Consider the following 27889-nt stretch of genomic DNA (forward strand, 5'->3'; position numbering starts at 1 on the left):
AATCTTTTAAAATCTCAGAATTGTTCCCATTTTTATTGAGAGAAATTGCGGATTTGCAGTAGACAACTTACCCTAAATTGAGTTATATAGAAAAATATACTACAAAACTAAAAATACTCTGAAAAAACAATATTCAGATTTTTGTCTTCAGTTTCAGTTTTTAAACTGAACAAGGAAAACGAAGGAGTGATTTACATACTATTTTTCACTTCCAAAATTCTTACATGAAAAGAGTTGGTTGCAATTTCCATTTTCTCAAGCCAAGCTGCACCATAATATTCAAAACTATTAATTAAAATATAACATGGGAACTGGATCTGACATGGTTATGTTGTACTATACTAGTACAGTACTACCATCATAATCATCATCAATTCAAAAAGAGCAAAAACATTAACAAAATTAGTAACACAGTGCCAGAGCCAGCATTCTCTGGACGAGCCTTTATGATTACCCCTTTTAATAAAGTTTACATGGTATTTTGCATGGCTCAGCATTAGAGCCATGAGAAGAGTAAAAGAAATGCTACACCAGAGCATTTCTTATTGACTTCATTTACCTGTAACCCATCTCGTCACTATTATGTTTATGGCCTCTTAATCTGGGCAGTTCTATAATTTGCTGATTATTTGTTGTGCTCAAGCAGTTTGTATATCATACTCAAATATGTATGCTCAGGAGAAGTGTAGTCCATATTAGGTACATGCCGAACACATTCCTTGAAGGAATCGGACCCAGAACTCCATATCTACCAGAAGTCACCACAGTATTCTGATGGCAGCAAGGATATATGATAAATCTGGTAGGAAAAGTCTTTATTGTTTGGTGTTTCTCTAAAATTATTCAGCCTAAATATTGAGTTTGCATACATAATTCAGTCATGAATTTTGTGTCTTCTATGTAAATTACCGTAAATATTTAGTCCTTTCTTTTAATTTAACAGGCATTTTATACGTAAGTAGTGAACTGTAAGAGTGTTTTTCCCCTTAAAAGCAAATCTCCCCTGTCAATGTTAACAATTCATACCACCAAATCACAGTGATGGCTGCAGGATAGTATTGCCATAGCAACTACATTCTAGCTTAATAAAATGGCAGGGTGAATCCTTTACTTAAAATATATATTGCATGGGATTAAATATTACTGTTTATATACAGGATTAGGAGTCAGGCTACATGTACCAAAAGTCAGGCCTTTCTGGCCAGTCACAAAATGTTTTATTAATATTGTTTCAGAGAAATATTACCTTAGAAATTCCAAAAGTTACACATCAAATAATTAATGAAATCCTCAGAATAAAATAGCAACCAATTTGAATATTTAATGTAACTTATATAATAAATTGTCTTTGGGGATGGAGTTTTGATACACCCTGTATATATACCACAGTATCCCTGTATTTCCATGAACCTTCTAGGCTACTAGATAGACAGTGATTTCATGGTTAGTCTTATAAAGCTTTGTTACATTTACTATTCTAATTTTGGTTAGGCTTTGTAATATTGGCTGTAATTTTATTTCTATTTAATCAATAAAATGTTTTCCTTTTTCTGTATTCTGTGTTTCGTATGACTTGTGGTTACAATAAAAGATTCTTACAGCTATGCAATCACAACAGATGATGCATGAAGCTAATGCATTAAGAACTCTACGTATATTTACAGGATGTTCTTGGGTTGGTTTTTTTCTAAATTAATAATATCTGTTGATCTGTTTACACAATTTCAGATATTGCTTGATAATATTGTTTTCTATTTAAGGTACAGGGGAGAATAAGACATATTTAACAAAACATTTAATGTCTTTATCAACCATTTTGATTGTTATTTAAAATATTTTTGCAGCAAAATTGTAATAGATACCTGTTATTTTATACTAACGTACTAAGACGCTATAAATAAGCACCAAATGCTTACTAATATTTATCATGAACCAACTTGCACTTGTATCCCCTGTATCCCCATATAAAGAATATGTTGAGTTTGCCTTCAGTATTATTCCTTACATTTTAAAATTTCAAAAATTGTCATTGGATGTAGCCAGAGAACCCAAAATAAAATAAAAACTGCATGTATCTTATCTGCCTGGAATATCTAGTTATCCAAATTGACTTCATAATGAGTGACAAAGGCACAAAACTTGGCGATAAGTGGTTGATCTATTTATATTTTCATTTCATTTCACTTATATCCTATTTCTTTCTATGTCTCTTTTTGCACCTAAATTGATTTTATCATCCCTGAGGCAGAACTTCATTATGCTTCCTATTTTGAAAATGTGTATAGATTGGTTGCATTTCACAGAATGTTCCCGCTTTTCTCAGCAAGAGTTTGTCTTTAAACACTGCATAAAAAGCAAAGAAGATCTAATATAACTAATTATTAGAAACAGTTGCATATATGAATTTGCTTCTCTGAATTCAAACGAGGGTTCCAGAATTATAGTAGACAACACCCAGGAAGTTCATAGTGAGGAGTGTTAGCAGAATTCCCAGAAATTGGTTATTTTGTAAGATGGAAAGGGCAACAGATTAAGAACATGCCCAGATCACCTAGAATGTGAGGCGGGGGGTGGGGGATACATTCCTGGTTCCATGTTAGAAAGGAGACTACAGAATGTAGGAAAATATGTACAGTTTCCCATTCTGGATAGGTAAAATCAGGAAGCACATTACATGACACTTTACATTATTGTCCTGTGTAAACTTAGTTCACCAAAATCTTTCAGTATTCAAATGATTTCCATTAGACCAAAAACTACAGCAGAATGAATGTGTAGACAAAAATACATTTTAATAAATTATCTAATTCCATAAAATACAAATAACATGTTCTGCCATATTTGTTCTTTAAGAAATAAAATAACTGTAACCAAGTAGGCAGTGTGATTTTTCTTTTCTCCATTCAGTAAAAGTCAGGCTTACAAATAATTAAACCAATTAATGTTCAACGAAATTAGATTAGTCAAGCAAAATTAATAAGAATTTCACCTAGAAACATTAAGCATGCAAGGATTGCAATTTGGAACATGTTTCTACACCTTCCCATTCCTCCTAATCTGTTCAGTGTGTTGGATTCATCTGGAAAACTGGCCTCATGACTATTGTAGGAACAATGTTGTCATTTACCTTCTAGACAAGTATCTTATTATTGTGATTGTTCCAAAAGGGGCGGAGGGGACATGCTCAAGGAGATTTTGAAACTACAATTCTCAAGCAGCAGGCCCTTTACTGTAAGGAAAAACGATTGCTACATAAAATATTGTCAAAAGCAGTTTATGATATGGCACTAGTGGAAGGCAAGATAGCCTCTTATTTAAAGAATGAAAAACCACAACAGGTACATAACCTTAAGACCTTTCTTATAATGTAAATAGTGTAACTTTTTAGATCTTAGCTGAATGATTACAATTAAGAAAATTTTTATGAAAAAAGCAACTTTCTGCAACCAATTTTCTCCAAATTATATAGTATTTGTACTTCTGTTTATATATGAAAAATTGGCTGCATGTTATTTGCCACATTTTAAACTAGGGAATGCTAAATATGAATTTTTCAGTATAAAATTTGGAAGGCTCTTGTGTTCTATATACCCAGAAATGGGACATCACTGGGCTAGATGAGAAGCCCAACCTGAATCAGAAATTTCATGCGCCCATCAAAAGCTTACAAAAATATCCTGGAATCAGCTACAAACTATGATTGTAATTTCTGCAAAAGTAAATGAAACAATGCATTAAGGTGGGGTGATTATTATGTCAAACCCTGTCTTAAATACACTATATTGCCAAAAGTATTCGCTCACCTGCCTTTACTCGCATATGAACTTATATTGGCTCCCAATAGATGTTCAGGTACAATTCAAGTTTCCTGGTTATTGCCTTTAAAGCTTTAGATACCATAGAACTGAGCTACTTGCAGGACTACCTGCTCCCCTCAACCTCTCCTGCCCCATGCATTCCCATATGGACATGCCGCATGCATGCTCCAGATCTCTGCTGACTGATGTCTAATGGATGTTGTTACAAATTCTCTACCCAATACTCATATTAATACAGAACAGATAAATGAAAATCAGTCTGATAAAATTCAGACTAACTATAATTAGCACAAAGAATAATGAAAAAAGTCATCAATTTGGAGAAGTCACGTTTTAACTGATATGCATCTGTAAGATAATAAAAATGAATGAAGCATGGAGCAGACTAAGGAAATATCTAGCCACATTATGGGCACTAATGCAGTCAGTGACTCAACAATGAATCCAAAGGGGGGAAACATACTAACAGCAATTCAGTTGGGAAGACATAATCACAGGTTAAATACTGTAAGTTCATACGCGAGTAAAGGCAGATGAGTGAATACTTTTAGCAATATAGTGTATATGCAATATTAGGAATGCATGAGAATTAAAAACTAGTGTATTTAAAATGTCTAAGCAAAAATTACAATACTGTACAAAAATTCTCTTCCAAAATAATGAAAAAGTAAAATTGTCTGTGAAAATTACACTATGACATATATAACACATAATTTCTTAGCAACAAGCAGTAATTTTGCTTTTTCAAGGCAAATCATGTTCTAGTTTGCATACTCAAAAACTATGACTGTTAAATAAAATCATATTAACATGCACTCTTTTTTCTTTTGGAAAATTGTTCTTATTTACAACATTTACATACACATTAAATAAATTATCTTGGCCATTGCTTTAATGTGTGGCCTAGTGCAATATTCATTACTTAATCCAAACAAGTAAGGGCTACTAGCCCCCAAGAAAATGGGAATTGCCTCTCTTCTGCCTTTGAGGAGTTTTTTTCCGGAATTTAATAACTGAATTCTTAGTGAAATTGAGCCTTCAGGAAAATATTATCAAGATTGAAAAAAATCTTCCAGGAAAAAGTGTGCTTGTTAAAGATCAGTTAATTCTAAGTACGTAAGTCATGGAATATTGATGAGGCTGTGATCCTCTGGCTGTGTGTTGCATTTTTAGCTGTGTTTCTTATTTGGCATACATTGATATAAACAACCTGCTTTGTATAATGGGCAGAGCAAAAGTAAATAAAGCAACCTCACTTTTAAAACATCCAGTTTTCATTTTATAGCATCATTTAGGGGTCTCTCTGACTCAGAAAAGAAAAAGGATGGTTTGTAATACTTTTTAATCATACCCGCTTTTTAAACTTCACAGTAAAGACTGGACTTTGTTACTGAAATCCCATTCTGGATCATGTGGGTTTGTTCTGTTTTTTGTTCTTTGTTTTTTATCATGTATTATTTCATTGTTCTTCATGTTTTTAACCTCTGAATTGCCCAGAGTTTTCGGAAGTTGGGCAGTGTAAAAATTTTAAAAACAAAATAATGAAATTAAATTAAAAAATAAAAAAGAAGAGTTGGCCGCTATAGGTGTTTGTGTTTAAAGAACTTGGGAGGTGGCTGAAGGGCATAATATAAGTGATTAAAGCTACACAGCCCAACTGCACTTTCATTCCTATGATGCTTTAATTACTTTTACAAAATAATTGTAATTAAAATAAAACTCACATTTATGGATTCTCTGTAATGTAATGATTCTCAATAACATGGCATTAAGATATCTGTAAAAGTGTGAGACTCATTTAAAGATGAGTGAAAAGAAGTAACAAAATTCAAAATCTACCCAAATTGTTTTAGGGACCCCTTAGTAAAATGACCATGAATTAATGGAGATGGAAAATTAATGATGCACTTTATACAATGTATATTTTTACTTAAGAAGCAACATACTGCTTAAAATATTGCCTTTTTGCTCGCTTAAGTCAGTGTTTCAAATGGGAACCAAGTCTAGCTAATGGTAATGAGGATATTTCTGTGAATCTAGGTCATTCTTTCCAGTAAGTTAGACTATCTTCAATTCAAATTCAAGTATTTATGATTTACATATTCATATTATATTCATGAACTCTAGTAATTACTATGTCTGCTTTTAATAATCCTTCACTTTTATCTCACCAGCACTTACAAAGTTGCATAGCTGTTCATTTTCACAACCTTAAGCTGGTCAAACAGAAAATGATCATGATCCAGATTCATATACTGAGAATGTGAGATGGCGCCTGGAAAACAGCAGAAGGATTTGAAGAAAACTTTGTCTTTGTTTCTGGAATCTACAGAGGAAAAAGAAAAGACATGGGAGATTGGTTGCAATACTGAGAAATGATGGCTATTGTAGCCCAATAATATACCTACAGAATGATTGCTTGAGGAAAGCTGACCTATATTATTTGATAGCATTTCTCCTGTTGAAGGAATTAAAAATATTATTTCCTGCACATGGCTTGCCAGCATGAGGATGATCTATTTGGCTACCAGATAAGTAACGCATTTAAACGGACTTTGACTTGTCTGTGATGCCCATATGCAAGTACCAGAGAGCTGGAGGGAGTAGATAATCTCTTAAAATCCCTTACCATGTTTTGAATTACAGATTTTATTCAGATTCCCTCTTGAAAGATTTTTTTTAAATTAATGGAGTTAAAATAGGCTATAATTTAAGCTTCTTCAAACCCAGCAAACTGTCTCACACACACACAAACAAACTTACATAATTTATCAAGCCCTTATATACATGACATTTAAGTTATTGTTTATGAAAATGTATTTATACTGTGGTCGACAGTTTCAGTATGAGGTAAAATCCAAATTAAATACTCTGATGCCAGTAGAAATAGTTTTATGCACATGTAATAACAAGGCACAAAAGGATGTCTTATGGATACCTAAGGCACAATATGCTGAATTATAAACTAATTCAATCATTGTGTATTAATATGCATGCACACTCTTCATCACAGTTATGTTTTCAAGAATTGAGTAAAAAGTCTTCACAAAATATTAAGTGTGAGCATGGCCATTATTAATGGATAATAATTGATATAAGACAATGAGGAAACCAATTTCAATAAATATAAGAAAGATATTAATTTTACATTAATACTAATTTAGAAAACAAACCTATGTTCATAATATCAGAGCTATTTAAATTAATGTACTATACGTCGAATTATAGTATACATTTGTGGTGGCATAACTGTTTTTAAAATAACCATAATTTTAAAGCTAATTACATGTATTTAAATTTCACATTTACTACACAAATAAGTGTGTTTGGGATGCTATATGGATGGAAATCTGTCTTGTATTCTTATTTTCCATTTGTTAACTGCCCAATGACACTATCTGGAAACAAGTTCTCTAGACCTTCTATCAGCTCTCACTTTACTTCATCTATTCTCCAGCATCCTTAAAAAAAATTAAGAACATACATCCTTAACATGTCAATCAAATGTGAAATTCTGCACATACAGTAGTTTTGGCTACATGAGATGGACAATCCAGACTTCTACTGCCCTCAGTGAAAAATTGGCAGGTCCCTTTTATATCAGATTAGCTATTTTCACCAGTATACCAACCTCCCTTTTGGTGGGCGTTTGGCTGATTTCAAGAGAAAAGGTCACTGAGCTAAATGTGATCTCATTTAAGACATAGATATTATGGCAAAGGATTGTGCTGTATACAATTAAATATTAAAGGTCAAGGTACATATCCTGACCTTGTTTTGGTAGAAATTTTATGAATCAACAAGTAGTTCCAAATGAGGATATGTTTAAAACAAAGGGACCCACAGATTAGTATTGCTTATATTGGGATTCAATTCAACGTAAATGGATCATGTCCATAGGACTGCTTCTGCTAAATCAAGACACCTTTCTATTGATTTCCAAATTTCTATTAATATTTATTTAACAGATATTAATTAAATGTATTAATATATTAATATGTATTGCTTTGAAGCACTTCTTTCAAAGCATACAATTTTTTAAAGGGTCTGTTCTCTACTGATCAAACTTTAGCAAATTTCTGCATTCCAAAAGGTTTGTAAAGCACATTACCTTAAAGTCTGACTTGTAGCTAGATTCTTGCACAAAGTGATCTTCTGGAATAATGAATCCTTGTGTTGTCTTTGTAGGCCTGGATCGTTTTCCTGCAGACCATGGATGATATTCATGTCTAAAATTAATTTGCAAAATGAACGTTAAGTTGATGCTGCTGTTTTGAAAAAGAAAAGGCAAACTAAATCTGCTTTTCCATTATATACAGAAAGTTACAAAAGTACTTTGCTAAATTATTCCATTTAACGTTGAATACATATGTGTATTTCAATTATATAATGTTGATTTGTGAGTAACATTTAAGGTGTTTTTAGAAGGAAAAATTTGAAAGGACTAGGGGTGTTTAGGAGAGCACATAGTCACTGTAAGACTATCTTGTCTTAAACCTGTATGTGTATCAGTGGTTAACTCTGGAAATCACATTCCATCAGATTATGACTTTCATGGACATTCACAGTGAGGGCAAATATTGATATGTGCATTGTGACTGCACAATTCAAATTCTGCCCCTTTTGCACTTACATTTTAACATCATATAGCAGTATGTACAATGTGGATCTTGTGTCCTGATACTGTTACTCACATTTCATCATTTTGATGAATGCTCAGCTCCTGATTCCTGGGCTATTTCATATATTATTATTTAATAAGCATTTGTGTGTAAGAAAGGATTGGTTGATAATTATCTGGACACAAATGTTGCTGTCTAAAGATAGACTGGATGCCTAATGGACCTTATTTTTCAAGCAAAGGCAACAGTCACTGCAATCAAATTTAACTTGAGGGCACAATACAGATAGAGCCATGTTTTCTTGATCTTAATGTGAAAGTGGCATGCCATTGCCTCTACACAGGATTTTTTCCCAGTTTTTTTCCTAGGCCTGAGCTCTTCTAGTCATCTCAGATCCAAATATTAACCAGGTCTCGTCACAATAAAGAATGGTTAAATGCTACAGATGTTTAAAAGAAGTTGGACCAAGACAGGAGTGATTCAGGTTCCAACTTAGCTATGAAAGTCAGTGGGTGACTTCAGCTCATTCATTTCTATATTAAATCTAATATATTGTCCATGTTCACTGTAAAACTAATATGTTTAGGAGAAAGGTTTCCATGCATTGCTTTAAGCTTCCTGAGAAAAGCCAAGATATAAATATCATAAAATGTACATTACATTTAACATAAAATACTAAATACAATGCAGGATCTACTGAAAGTATATTTTATGGTGCCAATTTGGTTACATTTGTACTGTATAAAGAAAGCAAAAAATGATGTAGTGACCTTCCACCATGACAAGGAAACCACCTGAGCTCTTGGAGAAAGGACAGGACATTTATCTAAATAACAACATGCTCAATATATATTTGTGATGAAATGTCTAACTCACCTGGGAACATGGAGGATGGAGCACAACTGGCACGGAAGGAGCAAAGCCATTGGGAAAAGATTCCCAAGTGAAGAGACAGGGAAAACACCAGAAAGTGACTCTGCCTTAATTCTGCTACAGAAGAGCTGGAGAGTTGCTTTGGCAGGCTTTCAAGATTGTTACATTACCCTACCAATAAAGTTCTCTCCAAAATTCTAGTGGTTCTTATTTCCTAAGTTTGCCTGCCTTGAAAGACTTGAGCATATTCAAGCAGTCGGTTACACATATACATACACACATACATTCATACACACATACATACATACATACATACATACATACATACATACATACATACATACATACATAATTTGTTGGGGGCGGAAGAGATGGAGCTGTGGGTGGAGTCAAGCCTGCAGCCCGGGCAGAAAATAGACCACAGAGAAAAATTCAAGGAGTTACCTGTAAGACGTCCTGGCGATACCTGGAGGCGAGGAGGAAGGCCATACCTGTCTGGAGCCAACGTCCTTATTGCTCACCTCCTGCCTTGCCGCGGGCAACACGTACACCCGAGACCCTGCCAGGGTTTCAGTGTGGGGAGGGGCGGCGGAGGCTCCCGCGGCCGGAGGTGCCCGCGTGGGTTCAGCTTTCCGGCACTCCCCAAGCCAGGGCAGGGTGTCTCTCTTCTGCAGCGGCCACGCTCGGAAATCCTGCTGGTACTGAGTCTCTGCGGCGAAGGGCTCCTTCCGGTGTTTGCCCCCGCTTTTTTTCGACGGCCTCTTGACAACGACCAGGCTGTCCCGCAACGAGGGGGCGGACGCGGAGACAGGCAGGGCAGAGGCTGCCCGCGGAGGGGCTTGCGGTCGGCTGCTGGAGGTACCTCCGGACGGGATCCGGGGCTGCTGAGGGCTTCCCTCGCCGCCCGCTTCTGTCCCTTCTTCGATGTCGGAGTAATTGTGGATGGTGAGCGGCACGGCCAGATCCGACTTGTCCATCTGATTCCAGAATCGCGCCAAGCAACACACTCGGCTGATGCAGGGCCAAGCCATGGCGGCAGCACCGCGCGAGGATGCAGTGATAGATACCGGGACCCGGGGGTGCCTCAGCGGAGGGGGTGGGTGGGTTCTGCAGCGCGCCAAGTGGCTTCCCCGGCTGAGAGTTACTTCCAGCTCTCTTCTCGGTATCAGGCTCCCCCCCTCATACCACACTTTGGTCAATCGGTTTTCTTTAGGAGGCTAGCAAACACGTGATGATAGCTCAGTCATTCATTCCCATCCCCACCTCCTACCCGGGGTGACAGAAGGAGCTTAATGCAGCACTGGTGAGGGATACAGATATAATAGGGGATGGGGGGGGGGAACTAAGGAGTGACACATAGCACCAGTCACCAAATCTTTCTGCCCTATCATCCTACCTCTTTAGGAAGCATCCTACCCCTACTTAGCTGTAATCACTGCAGCCTGCATTCTTATACATGCGTTCCATGAAGAATGCATTATTCATGTCTCCTGAAATCTACATGCATTCCATGAAGAATTTGTTATACATGTCTCCTGCAATCTAAAATAGGGGAGAAATTCCTGTATTAGATGATTAATCCGGATTGAAAGGGGGGGGCGATAAGCAAGTGGCAATGTTCACAAAAGCAGCTGGATATTGCAGGAATTATACAAGCATTCCTAATGCACTGGGGTCAGCATTCTTTTTCCTTTACCAGCAGTATTGAAGTAAAACATTTCAGGACTGGTGAAACTGGCCTTTATAGGATTAACCTGCAGTATTTTGTACCAGTTGGTTTCTGAATGATGCAGAGTGGCAATCCTATGCATGTAACATTATACAAATCAAGCTGGAAGTTAATCAGTCAATACAGCAGTTATAGATTGTTATCAGCTGAAACAGATTAAAAACTATTCTGGCCAAGGATTGTACTTGAGGGATCTGAGAAAGGTCAGCCACCAGAATAGGCTTTTTTTCTTGAAGTGTGCGACCCATTGAGGTCTTGGATATCATCATAAATATTTTCTTGCAGCCTGGTATCTATTGGATATATGGAGAACATGCTAATAAAATGTTAACAGGGAATTTCTGAGGAAAGCTCTAAGGACAACACACTAGTACATGTATATCAGTGGTCTCCAGCATTTAAGATTTCCTAGGTGTTTTGTGACCCCTTTGATAGGAAGACATCTCTGTTAATGCAACATGCTTTTTGCATTGACAGTTTTGCTACCAAATTTCAGGGTTTATGAATTACAAAAAGGTATTTTGAATGTACCATTGAAGTAGAGTAGTCTTTCATACATTTACCAATGCTTTGCATAGTATACTAAAAAAGGAGAAATTATCCATTTGTAGTATGTATAATAAAATGGCTTTGGACTTTACAAGGACCATGTAAGTTAGTACATTCCTTCTACTTGTTTGGATTAATGAATACAAAACCAAATGGAAACTGATATAGCAGTAATTCATGAGCAAGTTCACAGTTTAGAATAAATTCAAGAATCGAGTTTGGCGCATGCATTATTATTGTCAATTCCTAATTTTTCCACTATAGTATATGGAAATGGGTTAAAAGATATTTCACGTTTTGAGTCTTAGTTACCTTAACACTGGTTCTCTGCATCTACATTGCTTGTAGACCCTCCTGCTGTGGTAATTGTGTTATTTGTAACAACTATTATCGTAAAGGATGTTTACATTTCCTTATAGTCATCCTTCGGGTGGGTTGCATATTATCATACCAAAAACCTTTCCCTTGCTGTTCACCTCAAGCGGGAGGAAAGGAATGGGAGAATGTAGTAGTATAACTGGATGTCTGCCACATATGTTGAAATGTATGCATCCATTTTTAGGTATGTCTTTAGTTAGCATACAGATAGCAGTGTATTTGTATTACCTAGTATCCAATACTGTAACCCTGGACAAGAGTCAGTTAATATAAAACAGCTGTCCTTCTAGGATGGAGGAATGTAATTGTGTAACAAGACATAATATAAACATTGCTGTTTATGGCACAGGTTGATAGGATTAGACTTGATATTATAAGCATGAAATATAACAATGAGGTCAATTGTTTATCAAAACATTTCAAAAGAAGGTTCACAATGTAATTGTATTAGTCACTTTATCTTTGTTTCAAATATAATTCACAAAATGTGTGTTATTCTAACTATATCCAGGTATCTGCTGGTAGGGAGCCCAATGAACATTGCAAGTGTATTCCAATAAAATATACTTTCTGGCTTTTATCTTCAAATGCTTTGGTCTTTTTTTTAGGCAAGAACATTCTCACACAAACATCTAGAACAGACATACTATTCCCAGGAAAGTGGGTGCCATACATATTGTGTGCATGTATGTGCATGCACCCTATTACAAAGAGTAAGTGCAGTGACAAGTAAGGCACACTTCCTTGGTCCCAAAAGATGGCAATGTTTAATTGAGAGGACTTGGACTGCATTATCTTTGCTTGAATATGCCAGGCAGATAGAAATGGAAATAGATGGCGGACAAATAACACACCCTGTGCCATGAAGAGCTTTAGAAGTGATAACAGGCACTTTGAACAGCACCTCAGAAACCAAGCAGCAACTCCTACAGCTTGCTTGGCTACAATACAAGGGTGTAGTGAGAAGTGCCCACTATGGCTTATACCACTGCATTCTGAAACAGTTGTAGCTTCTGGACAGTCTTCAAGAGCAGGCCCATGTAGAGCAAATCGTAACAATCTAGTCATGAAGTGACCATGTCATGAATGATTATTTAAAGGGCCCTCCCAGCCATGGAAAGAGTACAATTGGTACACAGGATAAATCTGTGCAGACCCTCCTTACCACAGCTGCTATCTGTTCATTGAGCAGCAGCTGCGAAGGAGATACAAAATTAAAATGTTTGAGAACACCTTCTGTATGCGTCTATTCATATTAAATACAGGTAGCTGAAGAATGAAAAAAATCCTCTAAAAATGGTATTTGGATTGTTGCTTTAGGAACTATTGTCCTATATTCATTTAAAAAAGAATTAATCAGACAATTGATCCCATTTTAATTCAGCTCTAAGATACCTCAAAAAAGGATGCAGCCTTACTCAGTAATAAGGTACACATTTTTGTTTCAGGTATACAATTTTATTTACCAAGTGTATTTATTTTCATTGTGGGGCTAGAACTTAAAGTCTTAGTAATTAGCATGTAGTTATGATTTAATCAATACGCTATATTGTCTCCAATACGTGTGCTCATTTCAGTGCAAATATATTCTGAAATGCAGCAGTTGAGAGTCCCCTTCATTTATTTGGCCTCCATGTCTTCACTGTATGCCATGCTTTCACCACTGGTTCTCTGTTATTCCATATTAGCTTATTCCCATACATTACATACCATCTTGAAAGAAAGAAATAAAAGAAAAATTTCACAAAATACATAGAGAGATAAGAACTGCTTATAGACAAAGGCTCATGACTAAAAATTCTTAATGGTAAAGTCAGACTCAAGAAAAGGACAATTTACATGATCTTTTTGAACACAAGAAAAATACAGTGATATGTCACATTTATCATAACATGAATATGAATACTTACATGCCAAACAGAACTCCTCCAAGATGTGATGCATGGTCAAAAAACCTCCAACCCAAAATAAGTCCTACACTGTCCAATGCAATAATAGCTTTTAAAGCCTAGAAATGAATAAATGATTTATTGGCAAAGTGCAATAAGTAGCAAAGCTACTACAGTTATAAACAAATCAAAAACATTTATCCCATACTCATAAATTAGCATCGGTTATGCAGTCAATAGTATAATGATCAAATGTACAGATTATAATAAATTCTGATTTGAATATACATTTTTCAACAGCTTAGCCTTTGTTCCTAATACACAAACTAGAAATGTCATTATGCATAGCATAAAGAAAAATCAAGTCATTTCAGTAGCTGTTCCTGACGATTAGATTACCCATGTACCTGGGTTACTTTAGGCCAATTGGAACCAGTAATTCCAAAAGACTACCGCAGAAAGGGAAGAGGGGAATAGAGCAATTTTTTTTAAAGTGATGTTTTTGTAGACTAGTTGTAGAACATCTGCAACTACTACTATACCTACAATCTATATAAAGGAGGTTTCTGGTTCTCAAACCAATATGCATCTTAACACTTTTTATAATTTCCCTTTGGAATTTGACATTTAATATACAATGAATCCCAAAGTTTTGCCTTAAAAATTCAATTCAGTGTAAACAAAAGCCTCACTGTTCGTAGTGTCAGTCATCTAGACTTAAATAAAACTTGCAAGTTGTATCCAATTGTGAAATACAACGAAGCACAGAAAACTGCTCAGGTATATATGACAACAGGTGAAAGAAATTTTCTAAACAATTATTCAAAGCTACTTACATTTCCAGCAGTAAATGTGAACATTGGAAGAAATATTATAGCTAGCTTGGCTTCTGGTATCTTTGTACACACTGCTCCAAGGACAGCCATTATAGCCCCTGACTAAAATCACATGAAAACAGGACTTACATTAACATGCTCAGTCTTAAAAGTTAGGACTATTTTTAGTACCAAAATGCAATTGCATATACTTTCTTTTTTCACTTTTTTCAAAAGCCAAATACATGGAAAAGATGCTTAATGATTTTAGCCATACAGTAGGCAACCCGCATACTAACAGCTACTTTAAAATAATTTTGTCTGTGGCATGTTCCTTATGAATATCATTTTTTCTGCCTATGGATTAGGGTTTTCTTTAGATAACCCTAGAAAACCACAATTAAAAATTAGCTGTTTTATAGGAACCAGTCCAGCTAATTCAGAGGGACTAAACTCAAACAGTGAGTGAGGTTGATGTGATAGTTAAAGGCACTTGGAAGACTGTGAATTCCAGTTTTGCCTTAGTCATGAAGTCAGTGGAGTCAGCCCTAGGAAGAAAAGAATGGCTAACGACTTACAAAGTCTTTCCAAGAAAACTATGGTACAAAGACTCATCCAGGCAGCATGCAGGAGTCAAGACTGATTTGAAGATATTTAACCCCTACCCCCATTCAATTATTGTTTAATAGCTGTAATATTAAACAAAATTAGTTACAAATAAATTCAAAGTAATCAAATTTTCAATAAGCAAAATTATTGCAAGATTGAGTAAAATGTTGAATCTCAACATTGTATTAGAATATTATGTTAGACTTCACTGTAGCTTTTTTAAAAGACATTTTAACTTATTTAAAGCAAAATACAGTAGGCTCCAAAATGTATCTATTTTATAGATATTTAATAGCACTTACAGCTCCAAGAGATGGTCCAAATTTCCCAGTGGCCATTTTAGCGACATAACTGACAAATGTGGAAACAACCCCTAGAAAGATTTTTTTTAAATAGAAACATAAATTCACAGTCATAAAAAATAATTTTTGCTTTACTAACCCATCTCAAAATATTCAACAAGACATTAATTTGTTATCTGTTAAATTTATTTGCTGCCTATCTCATTATGGGGCTATTCTAGGAAGTTTAGAATGATAAAAAGGAATAAAACAAAAGAAGTATAAGCAGAACAATATGAACAACAAAACAAACAATGAAAAAGAATGCAATGAGTATCATATAGTGTTTTGACCCCCCTTGACGCCTCGTTAACAAATGCAGACAAACTTAAAAGGAAGGCTTTACTTTATCAGTTTTGAGTTCAAACTGGCTTCGAGCCCAGAAATAACATAAACATCACTCTCCGATAAGAATTCAAAACAAAAGCTCTTACAAACGCAGCCCTTCTTCCACCGTCTCCACGGATCAGATTTACATGAAAACACTAAAGCATTTATCCAAATGTAACAGGCATAATCACGAGTAATAAGCAATATTGTACCAGACATGGAACACATGAAGGAACGTTGACTCCAGCGACTGGGGCGTGGCAGCATCTCTCCTTTTATCTCCAAACCTCCTCCCACAAGCCCCAGCTGCATACTGAATTTTGTATCCCAAAAAAACTCTCAGCAGAATTGCTGAGTCACAACAATATAGTATCAATATGACAACCAAAAATGAGTTTTTATCTTCTTTCTATGGATAAGTAAATAAGTACTAGGTTCACACACTGTGATAAATTAAGTGGGCCTGTTTTTGATTTAGTGTACTCTCTGAAGGCAGACATTGCAATTTGTAGACTATTATGTTTGGCTTAGTATATTATGTAAACAAAGTCTATTATTACTTCTTCAAAAAAAAATATGGGCAAATAATGCCCAATGTCTGAAACTTAAATGTTTCAATGTTTAAACACTGCTTCAGTGTCCAAACTCAACTCAAAAGCAAGTACAAAAATACACAAACTATTAAAAAAAAACACATCAAAGGCAGAGTCAGATTTGAAATTTATTACCTGCAGAAAGATATACTGCCATGAATTGCTCGCGTCCCAGAATAGAAACTATGCTGGTAGAGAAGCTCCATAAAACATACATGTTGGCTGCCATATGTAGAAATGAGAAATGACTAAAGGTGGAGAGCAACATGGGAAAACACACGACTCCTACATTAAGAAAGGGGAAAATGTTTAGATAGTTTAAGCATTTTATTTCTGGATATTTATAAGTTGAACTGTTAAGAAACTGGAGACTTGCTATAAGTCAGTTTTCAATATTCAGCTATAGAAATTTCTGAAAAGATTAGTAGCACAGATGCTGATGACCATAACTAGATTCCAGCATCATCAAGAGAAAATTCTCCTATTAAAAGGTAACACACACATTTGGTTACAATATACTTCTTACAATGCATCAATAAAAGAATTTTCTCTAAATTTCGTATACTATTTCTCAGAATACAGGTCATTAATATTTATCCCCAGAAGCTGTAAAAGATCAATTATAAATTTTGTGGAATTTTAATGAGCAACATATTAATTACAATTAACTGATTGCCTGTGAGGTAATCATAACTATATGCTACTTAACTTCAAACAGTGCCAGATCTAAAAAATGAAATATAGGTGCATGATTCCTCATTTCCAATTATGAGTGAGTTTCCTCGAGCCTCAGAATCTCATAAGAGTTATCTCTTTAGCCCTTGCTCATCGGCCTAGTGAATCTTATCAATGCAATCAGCTTGTATTGGAAAACAGATCCTATGATGCTTTTTCTCTATTTCCAAGACAACATATTACTAAGGTATTGACAACATTCTCCTTCATTTCCTAGAAAATTCTTAATAGGTTCTTATCATTTTTGTTATTTCATCCTCACAATGGAGGCACGCAGCCGCAACAAAAATTGTCCCTAGTAAATTCTCAAATAAAACATCAACAGAATACCAAAAATAGATAGAACACAGCAGGATGGGATTGAGAGGGAAAAGTCAGGTTGTTTACATCTGCCTCCTCAATTTGCAGCCATAAAAATTTAGTTGGCCTTGCATTGTGCTTCCTTATGAAGGGCTCTGTGCAAAGATGTCATTGTTTATTAGCTGAATTAAGGATAAAGATTCTTGCAAATGTGACAGCTTTCTGCAACCTAATGTTTTTCAGCTATTTGGACATGTATTCTCAGAATTTTTTAAATAGACAAGCAGGCAGGTAATCTTGAGATTACCTAGGAGGTACCCATCTTAAGAAAAGGCTGCATAATTTATTTATTTTTTTGACAATTTAATACTTTATCAAAAGCTCTCAACTTGAATTTCCAACATCAAATATGGCTGTCAGAAATCTTGGTGCTGCTCTAAGAAGTGCTCAATAAATGCTAAAATTCAATGTTATGACTAGAGAATGTCCCCATACATTCTCTTATTCTCTTGTTATGCTGGATTCCATGATTCTGATCATCATCAGCTGTGCTACTCCAGAGTAAAGTGAGACACAATTATTCCGATTAATAGTTTTTCACTTGTCTTTAAAATATAGCATTTTTCAATTAAATTATACAAATTAAGTTGTATTTTGGCTCCAGTCATTACTTTTGAGTGTGTCCCTCAAAGACAAAACATAACTTTCAGTTGAAAAAAGTTGGACAACCCTATTTTACCTGAAAAAAGATAACAAATGTATTTGGGATTATGCCTTAGAGATAGGAAAGAAGGTGCCTGGTTATATCTCTTCTATACATCTAAAACTACCTGCATCCTAGGCATTTTGAATTTCTGCCATAAAACCCTTTATTATAGAAAAGTCAATTGGGCTTGGATCTTTTAGAACACGTTTTTATACTCAGGTAGTTGTTTTTTTTAATGAATAAAGGAAGCAAATCAACAAATATTTATCTCAGCAGGAAAGTTGGAAATAACAATTTATTGAAACTATTGTAAAGTATTTAAAAGTGAAGAACTTTTAAACTCAACAACTGGGATTGCTATCAACTTTGTGTTAACATTTTGTTAAGACTACATCAAACACATACAATTTATTTTACTAATCTGAAATTTAATTTAAATAATTATCTTTAATTAATTCAAAAGTAAACTATTTCAAGAAATCATTTATCTTATATTGTCTACGTTACAGTGTTAACAAGAAAGAAACTTATTATGTAAGATATTTATGATTAAATTGTGAAGATAAATTATCTCATATTATAAGCTGTTTACACAAAAGGAAACCAGATTATTTCTGTCACTCAAACCAAATATGATTCCACATTAAAAATCCAAGGTAGCAAGAAGCTATATAATTTTACATGCATTATATTATACTCACGAGATGCTGGATTAGATGTGAAATATGTGACCATTATCCGACTCAAAGCAGGTATTCGCCATAAGCAAAATACTAATACATTTGCAGCTATAATACCTGTGAATAAAGGAAAAAAATACTGATAAAAAAGAAAATGCTTCCATTTTTAATGTTTACAAGGCTAAAATTTATTGCAAATACAAGTTAGAACATAATTATTTTATATTATGCAGTAATTATATAGTGCAAAAAGTCATTTTAAATATGAAATCATCCTAAATCAAGCTGTCATTCTCCTTCTCTCAACAGACAAGTAATTTTAATTCTTGTTCCTATACCCATATAGTAATTGTTTTACAGAACTACTTGAGTAAATAGATAATACAGAAAATACTAAGGTATCTCCATACATTCCTACTTTTATTTCTACCAATTGAAGAAACAATGAGGTAATGAAAAGGCTGCATATCTAGAAATGGGTGCATCACAGGGCAAGAAGTTTGAATCAACTATTTCAAATGGGCTTACTCCTTCATCCAAAATCCAGGAGCCATGATTCCGGTGGGATTAAAATTTGACAAATGTGTGGCTGCTTTGGTGCTGTTGCACCCCTGAAATCAGCCATAGTCATGTAACCTCCATTTCCAACATTCCCTGCTTCCTACAAAGAAAGTCAATGTTTATTCCCACTGCTTTGTATTTCTGTTTAGATAAAGAAATATCTCTGAAATAACTCATGGGTTGTCTAGTGAGTTCTATTCCCCTTCCTAAAATATACAACAGTTGCTTATTTCACTTATACCATTTATCCTAAAAGAAAATTCTTTGAAAATATCCAAAGAATAAACAGAAATGAAATACAAACAAAAAATCATGTGCAATGCCCATCTTCTTCAATTTATCATTTAAGGATTGCCAAATCTACTGAAAACAATCATGTAGATTTTTTCCCACCTGTCCAATAATTCTGTGCATTTGATATTCTTGTATACAGATATGGCACATATATTGTGTGCAGAAATCACACTGGAAAGGGGGGCAGAAAAATAAAAAGTGTATTGAATTAATAGCAAGTAATTAAAACATTGATTGAAAAATAGAAAATAGATTTATATAAAATCTCTTATAGATAAAAAAAATTGTTAAAAAGAACTCCTTCTCCAGTAGAAACAGAATGAAAGTAAGACAAGATGAAGAAAAACTACTTTGAGAAGAAAATAGAACTGGATGAAAGAAGTACTGATTAGGCCTAACAAAGAGGGTTGCATTTATTAAGCAAGCAACCCATGTAAACTAACCCATTATAACTAATCTTATGGGAAATTTTGAAAGGTAAACAGATTTTTGCAGCCATTTGATCTCTCATCTTTCTGAACATTTTTCTGTTTATGTAAAGAAAGAGAATGATGCAAGTCATAGGTAACTAACTGGAAGATTCCTATTTATCCTAGTCCTATGGATAAATATGATATGTATTATTCTGACACACAGTTCATAAATCAAATGAATTTCTTGCAACATCCTAATACATACTACTTTCTATGCAAGTCAAATAATTCTAAAAATAAATGACATCTTGTGTGAACTTGCCCGAATCATAACATTTCTACAGTAAGAAAGAGGAACAGGCCAATATTATCAATTCTATAGATGGAATAATCTGAGTTGAACAAAATGTTATATCCCATTAAAAACTGCCAATCTAATAGTTAACTACTGTACCATTAAAACAGAGTAAATTACACGGAGAATCAGAATATATACTGGACATGACTGCCTTATGTGTATTAATTTGTAAGCATGGTATGAAAGCCATCCAGTAACATACTGTACCTGTTTGCCTCATTTCTCTTCCTGAGAATGTCTAATACTTGTAAGCTAACACAAACCTGACACAGCCCGTTGCCCGTTGCTAAGACTGTTCCACCAAAGATTAATCTGAAAGAGAACCAGCAATGTTATTATTCTGATACTTCAATAAAACAGTCTTCCCCAATCTAATAACCTCCTGATTAACTGGATTACAACAGATAATGATTATAAGGAAGCTGATAGGGAAGATATTAGGCTGTAAAATACACAGTATTTCAAAGCAGTTTAAATTTAATTAATCTCTTTCATTATGCAAGTTTTTCAAATAAAGAAATATTTAAGAAATTAAGCTTTTAAACAAAATAAACTCTTATTATAGTATATACCCAAATACAGAATGATTTCATTTTTAAAAATCTAGCATCTTTCAAAAATTATCACAATGTACCTTTTTCCGTAGGTGTATAAAATAACAAACAAATCTATGCCAATTCTTCCTTATTAATATGGACATTTAAAAAAGAAATAACATCTGTTTGAAGTAACCATCCAAAGTAAACTTCAAACCCTCACATTCTGATACATTATCAGTTCATCAACTATTATTGTAATGGGATAAAAGAGAATCAAGAATCAACACTAAGAACTTGCTTCCTTATTTACCAACACACCACGCTCTTACCAAAACTTAAAAAGGAAAAAAATAAACCTTAACTATATACAGCTGTGTGAAAAAGTCCTGCACGCTTTATGGTTTACGGTTTATTACATTTTTTGGATAGGCCATTGATTTTATGATATTTTATGCTAACTGCTATGCAAATATTGTTATATTTAAATAAATACTAGGAGGTTTTAAGTGAAAAGCATAAGCTTTTTGCAATTTGGTGCTGTTTGGATGGGGATTGTGAATTTTCTTGCATACTCACAATGAATGCATACAATGACTATGAAAACAGATTAACTGATGCATACCCAGTGGCATACATGTTGCAATTACTAAGCCGATGCTAGTGTTTTGTTAACATTTTTATTGTTTGTGGCCCTCAAAAGTACCGTTTAGGTAACCAAACATGGTTACTAATATGAAATTTGCCAGCCCTTACTGCTTATCACCAGGCGGCATCGCTTTGGCATAGACTTTATAAGCCTTTGCACGTGACCTTTGGTGACAATGTGGCGCCAGGCTGCAATAATGGATTCAATCAGCTCCTGCTTGGTCTTCGGATGCTTCTTGCTTATTTTGTAACCAATCTTGGCCCACAAGTTCTCAATTTGGTTCAAATCCGGGCTCTGAGCTGGCAATTCCAGGAGTTGAGCACCATGCTTCTTCATCCACTGCTGGACAGACTTGGCTCGATGACAAGGAGATTGTCATCCTGGAAGTAAAAGTCCTTCCCTACAAGTTGCTGAGCTGAAGGAAGCACAGTCTTTTCCAAGACTTCAACATACTGCTTGGAATTCATGATTCCCTGCACGATTTATATCCAACCAATACCAGAAGCAGTGATACAGACCCAGATCATCACGTGCAATAGATGCTTAAGAGATAGATTCAGGCAGTATGGCCTAAATTCTTCAGCTGGAAATCTTGTGACATACTTATTGCACTGATTCCCAGTAAAGTATAAATTTCTCTCATCACTGAAGATGACCTTGGCCCACTACTTCTTGGCACACGCACATCGATGAGAGCGGTGAGTGTCTGTGAGCAAAGATTTACTTTGAGCCCTGCAGCCTTAGAGCCCTCTGGCAAGCAGTCTGCAACAGACTGTGTTTGTGCACACTTTTACATTAGATGTTTTACCCCAAATTCTTGTAATCTGAGGTGAGATGAGCTTCCTGTCAGCCATCGAAATGCTTTGCAGAGCTCAATCTTGCTGTTTGGTTGAGTTTCTTGGTCTTCCAGAGCGGAGCCTGTCATCAACTGAACCAGTTATTTGGTATTTTTCAACCACTCTGCTCACTGTGGTATAATGGCATTTCACTCTCTTGCCTATTTCTGTTCAGGAGTAACCCTCTTCATGAAGCACAATGACGTGATGTTGCTGCTCAGTACTGGTGAAAGCAAAGGCCTTCATCCTTGCCCGCACTAAATTACATTTCTTGATGCTTTTCATGCCTATTTATAGTCAGAGAGTATGACAACATTGATTGGCTCATAGATTTAGCCTCTGTGCATTTTGATTGGTCAGCCACAGCTCACTGCTGATTGGCTACTTTCGATCCTAACATTTTCAAAAATTCAAGTTGTGTTTGTTTTAGCACATAAACTCACTCAAAATCTTAAAAAGACTTTGGTTATATTAATAAAAATTATGCATCTCAATCTGACTACAGAAATTTTCATCAAATTTGTTGTGGTTTCTGAGTGAAAAGTTGATTAAACATATAAATACAGCTTAAAACTGAAAGCATGAAGGACTTTTTTACACAGCTGTACTTCTAAAGATCTCTTGTGGGATATCTATTTGAGGGAGATAGGCAGCTCAGAAATGTGAAAAATAAATAAAATATGTACTACTTCTTGGAAATTGATTCACACACACAAAGGGAAATGGGCCCCACAATTCAGCACTGAATTTTTATAATGCTATCTTATTAAAAGATGGAACATTCACCTCTATAAATAATCTTTTGGAAATACTTTTGTTCAAGGAACATTTCTCCACTGAATTTGTAATTGGAACTTTCTTCCTCGGCTTCACATGACACTAGACTACCTCCATTAGGAAAATCCCCTAACTGAAGGAGAAATCCTGGATGAGCCAGAAGGACTAAAACATGATGAAATATCAATTTAATGACCTTTATAATTTTGTTATGTAATAATTCATAACGAAATTTGTTATGTAACAAATTTAAAATGGTATGTATGTGCTCTTGCGCATATGTAGATATATATCCAAATGAATCATGGTTTGCAAAGTAACCATTTTTTGTGAATATAGGTGGCTTAGCATGAAACATGAACTATCAAATAAGAAACAAAGCAACAGAAAATATGCAACAGGACAGCCAAATGGGATATGAAAAAATAATAGAGAAAATATTTAGGTCACCAGACATAACAAAAGTCCCTTTAACCTATTTTCTTCCCGCAGGCTTTTTTCTCAATCCACTCATACTGATTGTTGTGATTTGTTAAGTACAACAGAAATTGTAATGAAAAACCTAGAACTAGTATAAAATAAAAAAAACTTATTACCTTACAAAAATATTGCAGTTATATCTGATTCTGCTGAATGAACTAATTATAGCTCTTTAAAATACAATTATTTCCATCACTCAATGCAAGCAAGCTAATAGGTCCAACAATTTTAATATTAAATACTTTATATCTTTTCCTCATGCTGACTCTTGAAATATGTTAATCCACTTAACATTTCCTGAATATTATTGCACTAGAGGAAAAATTAAAGAGCATCTGCAATAATGGCTGCATTCTTAATAACATTAATAGCAATATTCTATTATAGCTTTTCCAAATACAACACCATTCAGATGCATTAGACTATCTATAGCTATTTTGGCTGGGGAATTATTTATCTTGATGAAATAAGTTGAATCATAACTGTGTAATACAGAATAGGAAGAAAATATTAAGAATACAGAGTAACATGTTTCTACCTGCTTTCTGAAGTGGAGTCCTTTCTGTGGTTGTATTTTATCCAGCCAGTCTGCTTGAGCATTTTCAAAATAGTTTTGGAACTTGGTTCTGAGATGTTCATATTGCCAAATAGCAGCTGTTCCAAAAGCACAGCCTGAAAACTAAAGAATGCTAGGGATAGGTTTAATCAAAATTTCAGACAAAACATAAGTCATTAAGATGGAGACAATAGCAGACATACTACTACTACTACAATGGAAATGTTCCAATTAAGCTACAAAAGACTTTATATAATTGCATTGTAACATCTACAATCAGTGATTACAGTAAGAGAACACACGAACTCTGAATTCATGGGGTCTTTAGATTGAAAATACAACTGTGTGACTTTTACATTTAAATACTCTGAAAATGCACTTACATTGTCCATACTGCTGCTGTAGACTGTCTAAACGAGCATTATCTTCTATAGAAATTCTGCAGCATATTATTTGCTTCAAAATTTCGTTAATACTAATAATATTCTGTAGTGACAGAAAATTTGTGAACCCATCTGTTATTCTGTACTACTATAACTGACAATGTATTCAGATCTGACATTGAATTAATAAACAAACTATGGTTAAAAACATACAACTTCAAATTGTGTATATTTTATATTTTTACTGAACGTATTGAGCCAATGTTCATTATTCATGTTGGGAAAAGGGTGTGATAAGGGGCATGCTAAGAGAGATGTTCCAATCAATCAGATATAAAAACCCAAGATTCAATGGTTGCCAGTGATGTCACATGACAGAAATCGTAATCATCAACAGAATGCTTTTACAAAAAGAATGTTTTTTATTTCAAAATGGATGAATCAAAGCTCTAACTTTAACCCAGTTCAAATGTTGTTACATGATATGTTCATTTACAAAAACACAAAAATATCAATAAGTTTGTGCACAATTTATCAATGATTCGGGAAAGGTTTGGTGAAGTTATTTATGTGAAAGAAAATAAATTACTAAATCTAAAGCTTCATACATTTCTTCCAACAAGGATAATGGTAGTTGGTTCATGGTATTGAAAAAATACATGACACAGTATGTCATTTTAAGGTTTCTCTTTAACCATAAGCTCTTTACCTATTAATAGAACTTGAGGAAGCTTAGGTGACATTGTAGCTCACAGCATTACAGGATTACAGATATTTCTAAATGGTTCACAAATATTCATCCACCAGAACTGCTGCCAACTACAGCAGTTGGCGGCAACATGGAATTATCAACAAATTATTACCCCAATTGTAAAGAAGAAAGGTTTCACTAGCTTCTTTAATGAACGGGAAGATTCATGAAAATCCAGGTCCTTAACTGGAGGAGTCAAACTGCTTTTCTGTAGCTTAGTGCCAGTTTTCAGCGCTGGTCTTCTGAATCCATTTTTTGGATGTGTAAACAGAATAGACCTGTTCAAAAAATACATTTTAATCATAAATTAAGTTATCCTGTGGAAAAATAGGGACCAATAAAATGATAAATAATAAATAATAAAAAACTTTAATCATAAAATATTTTGAAATGTTTCCAACTTTCAAAGAAATATTAGTTTTTGTCAATCAGATGTAAAATCAAACTTCTATTTCTACTGTAACTTTACTATAATGTATATTCTAGATATACAGGCAATGATTGTACAATAACATTATCAGAATAAAAAAAATCTCATATTCTATTAACTACTTTACTTGTCCTATTATGTAAATACATTATTTTTGCTTATATTCTACCTCAAGGGTCCAGTAGTATAAACCTGATACATGCAGAATGATTTTCAGTGAAACCTTGCGTACAAAGAATTAAAAATGAAGCTTATAAAAAATTGCTTGTTACAATTGCAACCCACCTGCTAATCAACGTTTAGAATACTTTGATGCAAGGAGACTCAAGGATGATTTGTTTGTGTAAAAAATGTAGCCTCTTTAAATTAAAGTTCTACTATTTATTATCTAGTACTACTCTTCAGAAGAAACCTTCAGTAACTAGATTTTTTTACTACACACTTAGAACAAAAACTATTTCTTCTGGTTGAGCAATTTTCAAATTTATTGCTTACATACTCAATTGACAATATTATATGTGAGCATCTAACAAAGCATTGGTTTCAGACTCAATCCCACCCCAAAGTACTAACATTGTCTGGAACCAACTCCAACAAAAGGGAACCACTATAACATCATGCCTTCCCCTCCTAATCTCCTTAATCAACCCCTATCACAACTGATAGCATCAAAAGTTATTGAAAGACCAAGGACAGCAGGATGCATATGCTAGCCCATTCTGAGCCCACTACAGGTTATTGGCAAGTGTGATCAACGCCATCTCAGTAATACAGCCAATCCTAAATCTTGATTGAAATGGTCCAAATAATTTTTTCTAAGCCCAACCAGCTTGCGGGATTGTTGTTTTGAGGGAAATGAAATAATATTCACCGCTTTAATTTAGCTATAAACTAATAAAGGTGGGATTAAAAAAAATTAAATCAAAATAAATCTTCATATTGTGTAGCAAAGGCTTCAATCCAATAATTACATCAAGAGTTTCCCACCATTTCTTTAAACATTACATATTTAAATATTGGTCTGAATCATAACCTAATAACGGTATACATTATAGACTTATGCTTGTTTTAAATATTAGCAGTTATCTACAACTGGAGAAAAACAAAGCCACTATATCCTTAAAGAGAAGAAAATATTGCAAAAGTCAAAAGGTTCCGTTCGGCTTCCTATTACTGTCACCGCTTCAAAGACTAAAACATCCACACCCCACATATGATTTTTATGGCGATTTTCGCCTTCTTAGCATCCCTTCCTAGTGCTCTTAGCCCGGGACAGAAAAGGACTTTACTGTGTTTTCCCCCCATATAGTCCTTATAACAAATTAAGCCACTTTTCCGCCATTTCAATTTCCAAGAGTAGTCATCCGAAGTTTTGTGGGTTTTTTTTCCTATACTGCCCAATATAAAACCACGCTGAAGTTTGCAGTAGTATTGCAACTCCTCCCTCTATCCGCCTATGCTCCCTCAGCGCGCGTCAATGGCTACGTCCACACGACCATCTTATTCATCATTAACTATAGTTTGTAAATTAATCAAATGCTTGGGCTCGCATGGCACGCGCTTAACATGGGATTCACTCTAGGCGGAAATATGGATAGCTAACTTGTCAGGCAGAGGGCTTAGCAATGAACGCTTATCAGTACCTTCTCCGCCCACGGTTAACCCTATTTTTTACGTGGAGTTATGTTATATAGTCTTACCTGCGGGCCCATGGTCCACCACCCCATAACCCTTGCTTCACCCAGACACGGGTACAGCACTTCCACCCCATTTTCTTCACCTTCCCAAAGTAACAGTTCCGGGTTAGGAGCCACAATTATCCACCATCTTGAAGCCGCTGCCCGTATTCATCTGAGGGCGTCATGGCGGCGAAAGGAAACAAGAAGGGTGCTATAGCT

General features: G+C 34.8%; 2 protein-coding genes across 2 annotated transcripts; both read right to left on the reverse strand.

Moving 5' to 3' along the window:
• Positions 1–2771: 2771 nt before the first annotated feature.
• MAP6D1 (MAP6 domain containing 1) lies at positions 2772–12543 on the reverse strand. The gene is made up of 3 exons (XM_014052139.2): positions 9758–12543; positions 7930–8047; positions 2772–6144 (listed from the first exon to the last, which is right to left on the reverse strand). Exons 1-3 carry the CDS (start codon positions 10342–10344, stop codon positions 6067–6069), a joined length of 783 nt encoding a protein of 260 aa, XP_013907614.1. The 5' UTR covers positions 10345–12543; the 3' UTR covers positions 2772–6066.
• A 782-nt stretch (positions 12544–13325) lies between these two features.
• Positions 13326–27873, reverse strand: PARL (presenilin associated rhomboid like). Its single transcript, XM_014052138.2, has 10 exons — positions 27692–27873; positions 25674–25839; positions 24410–24550; positions 20857–20905; positions 18989–19084; positions 16682–16831; positions 15585–15655; positions 14695–14796; positions 13880–13977; positions 13326–13682 (listed from the first exon to the last, which is right to left on the reverse strand). Exons 1-10 carry the CDS (start codon positions 27760–27762, stop codon positions 13586–13588), a joined length of 1041 nt encoding a protein of 346 aa, XP_013907613.2. The 5' UTR covers positions 27763–27873; the 3' UTR covers positions 13326–13585.
• Between the last annotated feature and the right edge of the window lie 16 nt (positions 27874–27889).

Source organism: Thamnophis sirtalis, unplaced genomic scaffold (assembly GCF_051295495.1).
Source record: "Thamnophis sirtalis isolate CommonGarterSnake01/CBP01778 unplaced genomic scaffold, rThaSir2_p1.2 scaffold_11, whole genome shotgun sequence".
NCBI lineage: Eukaryota > Metazoa > Chordata > Lepidosauria > Squamata > Natricidae > Thamnophis > Thamnophis sirtalis.

Bases quoted from the DNA above. Each gene is read 5' to 3' on its own strand.
- MAP6D1 (XM_014052139.2), bottom strand. From the start codon at position 10,344: ATGGCTTGGCCCTGCATCAGCCGAGTGTGTTGCTTGGCGCGATTCTGG. The intron at 8,048-9,757 runs GTAACTCCTTGA...AATTAATTTTAG, and splicing joins ATCGCCAGGACGTCTTACAG to ACATGAATATCATCCATGGT. The intron at 6,145-7,929 runs GTAATGTGCTTT...TTTCCTCTGTAG, and splicing joins GCTACAAGTCAGACTTTAAG to ATTCCAGAAACAAAGACAAA.
- PARL (XM_014052138.2), bottom strand. From the start codon at position 27,762: ATGGGGTGGAAGTGCTGTACCCGTGTCTGGGTGAAGCAAGGGTTATGG. The intron at 24,551-25,673 runs GTAATAATTTGT...AGCATTCTTTAG, and splicing joins CTTTCTTCTTTACAATTGGG to TTTTCAGGCTGTGCTTTTGG. The intron at 13,978-14,694 runs GTAAGTAGCTTT...ATTCATTTCTAG, and splicing joins TCACATTTACTGCTGGAAAT to GCTTTAAAAGCTATTATTGC.